The sequence below is a fragment of the Neltuma alba genome, unplaced genomic scaffold (genome assembly GCF_004799145.2).
Source record: "Neltuma alba isolate B1F8T4 unplaced genomic scaffold, ASM479914v2 tig00012009_pilon, whole genome shotgun sequence".
NCBI classification, from domain to species: Eukaryota; Viridiplantae; Streptophyta; class Magnoliopsida; order Fabales; family Fabaceae; genus Neltuma; species Neltuma alba.
In genome coordinates, this window is record NW_021636580.1 from 289,162 (window position 1) to 296,468 (window position 7,307).

Genomic DNA, 7,307 nt, shown 5'->3' on the forward strand with positions numbered 1-7,307 from the left:
ACCAAGACCATATAAACCAATCCCAGTGTGGTCTCCGGCCGACATACGTACAGACATTTGGCCTGGTACGACGTACCTTCTCTTATGTTGATTGCCCCCTGGGCGCCCCCTTCCTCCCTATCTCTTCTCTCAACTTCTGACAGAACGAAAAGCAAATAAAAACAGAGGCTTCTTGCTCTAGCCGAAGGGGAAAAACTTCCTTCTTTAAGCGGATACAAAAAAATAACCGGTGAACTACACTTGCTTCTGGATAGATGTGTGGGACAGAGGGCTCGTGGTACCAGCTGCCCACCCTTCTTCCTCTGCTCTGAGAAACAAAGTGGATTGAATCAAAATAAAAACAAGTCATTATAATCACTGTACAAGGAGATGTGGCCGTGCTCTAATTTGCAGCAGAGGAAAAGAATGAAAAATCAGCCTCACACGTGAAAGGTCATTACCTATCCTTATCCCTAGTGCTCACAAATACACAGATATCCTATTTTCTATTTTTCTCTAACGCTAATTCTAAAGCTCACTCTCTTTCATGGCCATACCCAATATCTTCACCGTCCTTCTCTTGCTTCCTCTTCATTTGGCTTTTGCAAACGTCACTTTGAATTCAACTCTCTACGCCAGTGATCATAACTCTTCATGGCTCTCATCCTCCAAAGAATTTGCTTTTGGATTTCATCCAATCAACAACAGCACAAGGCTCTTCTTGCTTGCCATCTGGTTCGACAAAATACCTGCCAAGACCATTGTCTGGAGTGCAGACATCGCAGATCCAGTACCACTGGGATCGAGGGTTCAGCTCACATCAACGGGTCTCACACTTACTAACCCCCGAGGTCAAGTGATGTGGGCAATCGAACCAGAAGAAGATGTGTCCTACGGAGCAATGCTTGATACCGGAAATTTTGTTCTGGCATCCTCTAGTTCTTATTTGTGGCAAAGTTTTGACAGTCCCACCGACACGCTCTTACCTGCACAAACTTTGGATGTGAACAGTAAGTTATCTTCTCGATTGTCGTCAGTCAATTACACAAAGGGAAGATTTGAGCTTTATTTTGACAATGGAAATCTCTCCTTGAGTCAAATTGGGTGGCCATCTGAGTTTCATTATGACAAATATCTGAGTATTAGCACGAGTTCTAATGACTCTGCCTCACAACTAGTCTTCAATTCGTCGGGATATATTTATGTGAAGACAAAGAGTGGAGATCAAATAGCTCTTGGGTTGAGTAATTCCAGTCTTTCTGTTAGAAGATATTATTACAGGGCTACACTTGATCCTTATGGAGTCTTCTCGTTGTATTCCCATCCTAAGGAACCCAACGGAGATCAAGGTTGGTCAATTGAGGCGTACGTTCCTGATAACATTTGTACTGCAATATTTAGTGATATGGGTAGTGGTTGTTGTGGCCATAATAGCTACTGCTCTTGGGATGACAACATCAAGAGGCCAAATTGTTCGTGTCCAAAAGGATATTTCTTGGCAGATCCAAACGACAATTTCGGAGGATGCCAACCAGGTTTCTCCCTTGGTTGTGGAGCTGATGATACGCAATCACGAGAAAATCCAGAAGAGGTATATCATATGGAGCCTTTGCAAAGTGTGAATTGGCCTCTGGGAGATTATGAAAGGTTGATCAATTATACCCAAGATGAATGTATAAAATCTTGCTTGCATGATTGTAATTGTGCAGTTGCTATCTCTAACACTGGAAAGGATTGTTGGAAGAAAAGATTACCTGTTTCTAACGGAAGATTATCTACAAGTGCGGGTGGAACAACAGCACTCTTGAAAATAAGAACTCAACAACTGGGTAATCTTAATCCTTCTCGGCAAAAGGAATATCGGGTCCAACCCGCTTTGTTAGGGTCCCTTATTGGCTCCCTTGTTCTTAGTACCCTATTGGCAGCAGCTTTGGTTTCGATTATTCTCTTAAAGCCCAAAAAGGCCACTCGTGTTACAAGCCTTGTCGAAACAAATATGCATTCTTTCTCATATGAAGTACTGAAGGAGGCAACAAATGAGTTCAACGAAGAAGTAGGAAGAGGTTCCTTTGGCATTGTGTACAAAGGCATCCTCAGATCAGTAACAAATACTGTTGTTGCAGTGAAAAGATTGGACAGATTGGCTCAAGAACGAGAGAAGGAATTTAGGAATGAGTTGAGCGCTATTGGAAACACATGCCACAAAAATCTGGTTCGGCTGATTGGGTTCTGTGACGAGGGAGATCATAGACTTCTGGTGTATGAGTTCATGAGCAATGGTACTCTCGCCGATATTCTCTTTGGAAAATCCAAACCCGACTGGAATTTAAGGGTTAACTTTGCTTTGGGAATTGCAAGAGGTTTGCTTTACTTACATGAAGAGTGCGACACTCCTGTTATCCATTGCGATATTAAACCTCAAAATATACTGATAGATGCACATCTGAGGGCAAAAATCTCAGATTTTGGGTTAGCCAAGTTGTTGTGTTTTAATCAGAGTCGAACCCAGACAATGATAAGAGGAACTAGAGGATATGTAGCACCAGAATGGTTCAAAAACGTTCCAATAACTCCCAAGGTTGATGTCTATAGCTATGGCGTGATGCTGCTGGAGATAATTTGTTGCAGAAGAAGTGTGGAAATGGATATGGATAAAGGGGAGGAAAGAGAGGCAATACTGACAGACTGGGCTTATGATTGCTATATGGATGGAAGAATAGACATTCTCGTAGAGAACAATGAGGAGGCCATGGCCGATAGAAGCTTGAAGAAGTGGGTGATGATAGCGATGTTGTGTGTCCAAGAGAATCCTGAAGTGAGGCCTACCATGAAGACAGTGACGCAAATGTTAGAAGGCCTCGTTGACATTCCAAATCCACCACCGCCTTCGTTCTACACCCATGTTTGATTATCGCAATTGTGGAAGCCATATGTAGTTTTATGGTAATTATTATCACCCTAAATAAACTGCCCAGGTAGGTTATCATTATACTACTATGTTGTTCAGAATGGTTGTAACTGCGCATACTCTTTTCTTTCGTAGTTTTTGAACTTAACTATGTCTTAGGATGGTTTTATGGTTTATAATTGATGCTATCAAACATTAAGACGCTGCAAGTGTACTGGTTACCAAAATAAATAGTAACAAATCAAAGTCAATCTGACAAAAAACTCAATTAATAGTAATTAGGCAATAAAAATTCTTTTTTCATTTAAGTTGAAAAAATCAGGATTTGATGAAATTAAGTGAAAAGAAATTCAAATAAAACAAAACAAAACTTTCTCAAATTACTAGAACAAATATTAAAAAAACCAACCTAGAGTTACTAATTCCTTATTAGCTTTTTAAACCTTGCTTCACTTAATTGATTAGCTTTAATGTCAATTTTGTTAATCTAGAATATAATTAGCTATAAGTGCTTGTCAGTCCACTTATAACCCTCTCTTAAATTAATCATGTAATCTCTTACATAATTATCTAAGAGGTTAAACAATTCGATTTCACTCATCAACAATTACACGGGCAATAGATCTATTTCTATCCTAATCATAAATTAGATTATCATTTAATCTCATATTACTTAATCAAAGAACTTAACTAAAATCCTCTCTATCAAAGAAAACTTTAATCCTCAAATTCATAGTAATTAATAATGGCGAGTTATCAAATGAATAATAAAGAACAAGATTAAGTAACTAAAATTTGACACTAAACATCCTCAATTTAGTGAAAATAAAACTCATTCCATTACCAAGTTCATAATTCCTCTGGCTGTTACACATGATTTTAAATATAATCATCTTAGCAACAATAATTTCCAGATTCAAAATCATGATAGAAAGAAAGAAAGATTGGAAACAAAATACTGTTCGAAGCTCCTATCACAGCACGTGTTCCTCTGCTCAAAGCCAGTCGGCTCCTGACTCTAATGAAGAAGAAGATCACGGTTGATGAACCAGATTCGGCCTCTCGCAATGTCTGCCTCCCTCTCTCGTTCATTGAACCAGTCGAACCCAAAGAACAAGAGAAGAAGATGACGTCCAGTCTCCCAACGATGAACAGTATCGGCCCCCAACAGTCTGGCTTTTTCCTTCAAGACGATAATAAACAGTGTCGACCTTCTCCTCCAGCAGAACCCGTCGGCCACCTTCAGAGAAGAAGATCCAGTCGCGCCCCACTCCCTTCCTCACTATTCTTCTCGTCGTCTCTCCTCAGAACCCAGCGAAGAAGAAGATCATACAGAACAGTTCGGCGCCTCCTCGACACAACCGGTTCGGTCCTTCCTGAACCTTTTGCCCTTTTTCCTGATTCCTGAACACCCCCCTCCCCTCAATCCTTCAAAACGCTGTCGTTGCCTCTTAACTTTCAAAGTCAACTTCCAATTTTCCTTCTCCAAACGGTGTGTCTCTGCCTCTCCCAAATGTAAATTATTTTTTTTGGGGCCAAAATCTGCCTCTTCCAAATTCGAAACTTCATTCTGCTCAGTTAAAAGAAACTGACGCCACCTGTGCTAAAGGTCAAGAAAAGGAATTGATAAAAATAAAACGAAGAAATAACAAAATAAAATACTAATAACTTTTATATTTTTCTTTTATTTCGGAACTACTTTTTATTATTTATTTATATCTTAAACTAAACTATTTCTATTTTGATTTAAAGCCATGATATACACACTAAAATCCCCCAATTAATGCCTCAAATAAATTTCTCAAATTAACTCTTAAAAATCACTGAAAATTAATTGATAATTTTCCAAAATGTACTCAAAATATTCAAAATGAATATTCATCGATATTCTGCGGCCACACTCTGGTTGATGAACTTGAACTGACATCTTGAAGAGATATAGGTTCTCATGATTTGAAGGAGACGAGATATAATGATTTGATATCACTTAATTTTGACTTGAAAAGAATACACATGAAAAGCTTGCATCCGAAGAAAAGAAAAAAGGAATATATTGTGCTGCTATATCCAGCTGTTTGTGTGTCACTTTTTTTTTTGTTCTTTTTATGTTAATGACAAAAGATTTAATAAGCGGAAAGTAGTCCCCAGATTTTTTTTTTTTCAGAAATTAGATATTTTGACTTAAATTTTGAAATAAAGACGTGTGTGTATCAGTAACACTATTGTATGGAGATAGTAGATATGCATATTGAGTAGTACCTCCCTACACGTACTCTCAGGAGTAACAATTTAAAAATTGTAAAAACAAAAAAATACAAGAAGACTCGTTCAATTTTGATGTCTGGGAGATGATGTAAAGAGATAGTGTAAAAAGTGATGACAGTCGAGAATCAATATCTGATTCTTTCGTACATATAAAAGTACTGGAATATTGATTTAATAGATGCACAATTTTCTCACATAACACATGTCAAAATTAATAAAGTAAAAATATTATTCACTGTAATTTAATATTTACCAATAAAATAATTTGAATCAATATAAGTTTCTACAAGGTAGAATTCCAATAAAATCTAACTGACATATCTAAACCTAAATGAAGGCTTATATTTTTAGCAAATTCCTAATGAGACCATGAGACGTGATTTAGAACTTTTGAATATTGTCAAATGACTAAAATACCTCCTTTTAATTAAAAATAAAAATTAATTATTTTATCCTTCTCAAATAATCTCTCGTCTTTTATGATTGTTTTTTAAGAGTAAAAAAACGCAAGTGTTTTTGTAGTGTTTAAAATTTGTATGTATCACTAAAAGCTTCAAAAATATTCTAATAAAACATTTAAATCACAATATAAATAGCCTGGAAATATATATATTTTATTTTTGTTGATAAATATTTATTTTAAGATTTTAAAATATCTTAATTACAAGAAATATTTAATATTATGTTCTCATAATTTTGTTTGTTTTATTTACTTAAGTGATTCCAACTGAAAAGGTTATTTATAATAACTTAGTATTAAATATTTTTTGTAACTAAGATATTTTAAAATTTTAAAATAAATATTTACCAACAGAAAATAAAAAATATTTATTTCAAAACTAATTATGTTGTAACTTAAAATGTTTTATTAGAATACTTTTGAAGATTTTGTTTATATATACAAATTCTAAATACCAAATTACGTATATGTTTTTTAGTCCAAAAAAATAATCATAAGAGATGAGAAACAACTTAAAAGGGTAAAATAATCAAATTTTATTTTTAATTAATGAGGGGCATTCTGATTATTTAACAACATTCAAAAATTCCTAATAAGGCCTTATAGCCTAATTACAAAATTATTAAAAGTGTAGGCCTTTTATTTGGATTTTGGTATTTTAGCCAAATTTTATTAAGATTCTCCCTTTCTATAATTCCTTAGAGCAATAAAAACAACTTTATTTAAGACCGTATCTTGTTTATATATATGTGTGTGTGTTTGTGTGTGATTATGTTGAAGGGAGAGTCAAAGAACTCAATTATGCAAACTGGTGAAATACTCTTCCGGTCCTTAATATAGGACCCAATTATTAAGTTGGTTTTGATCATAAATATAAGACCAATTTCTCATATTTATAAATTTTTTCTAAATTACTCCTATGGATACTCCCTCAACCATAATCAAATAGAAGAGGAAGAGGAGATAGTAAGAAAGATGATTATGGTATTTTAGGAAAAACGTGTCACATTTCTTATAATTAACTAACTTACCTAATTTCGGTAATATAATCAAATTAGTTAAATGAGTCTTATATTAAGGACCAGATGAGTATTCATTTCATTAAATTGTATGTTCACCACATATAGCAAAGCATATAAGTTTGATTAATATAGACACATGAAATAGGCATCTTGCTTTGACTTCCCGTATTGAATAGACATCACAAGTGATCAAGAAACTACACGCTCAGCTCATTCCTTTTTGGCTTTTTGTTTGGACTTGTACATAATATGAAGAAAAATTGAGAGAAGGCGTGCGGTTGATTCCGTATCAGGCATCTAGAATAATTTTGATAGAGGTAATTTATTAACACAGTTGACGTTAATTAACAATGACGTGAGTTCCGTGGTGATCTAAAAAACATATGCATGCTTCATCTGTGAGAGTGAGACTGTTAATTTTCTTTTGTTTTTCTTTTTTTAAGTGAGTTGAGACTGGTAATTTTCTAAGATCCAATGTATTATTGTTAAGGTGAAAAAATGTATTATCGTTGAGGTGATTGCTACGTGTTAACCAAGCTGGGCTTAACTCGTCAATCAATGCGTCCCTTTGTGCACATTCAATGCCGAATGAACCCCTTCCTGCAATCCTACTTCTTCATTGAGACCGTGTGTTGCCTCCCACAGTGCTTAGCGCACAATTGTTTCAACGAGA

The 7,307-nt window shown here is 35.3% G+C and overlaps 1 protein-coding gene across 1 annotated transcript; it reads left to right on the plus strand.

Annotated features, from left to right (window-relative positions):
- The first annotated feature begins 238 nt into the window (after positions 1-238).
- On the plus strand, positions 239-3,090 carry LOC114720972 (G-type lectin S-receptor-like serine/threonine-protein kinase LECRK1). The gene has a single exon (XM_028906721.1). The coding sequence runs from the start codon at positions 527-529 to the stop codon at positions 2,885-2,887; it is 2,361 nt and encodes a 786-aa protein (XP_028762554.1). The 5' UTR covers positions 239-526; the 3' UTR covers positions 2,888-3,090.
- The last annotated feature ends 4,217 nt before the right edge of the window (positions 3,091-7,307 follow it).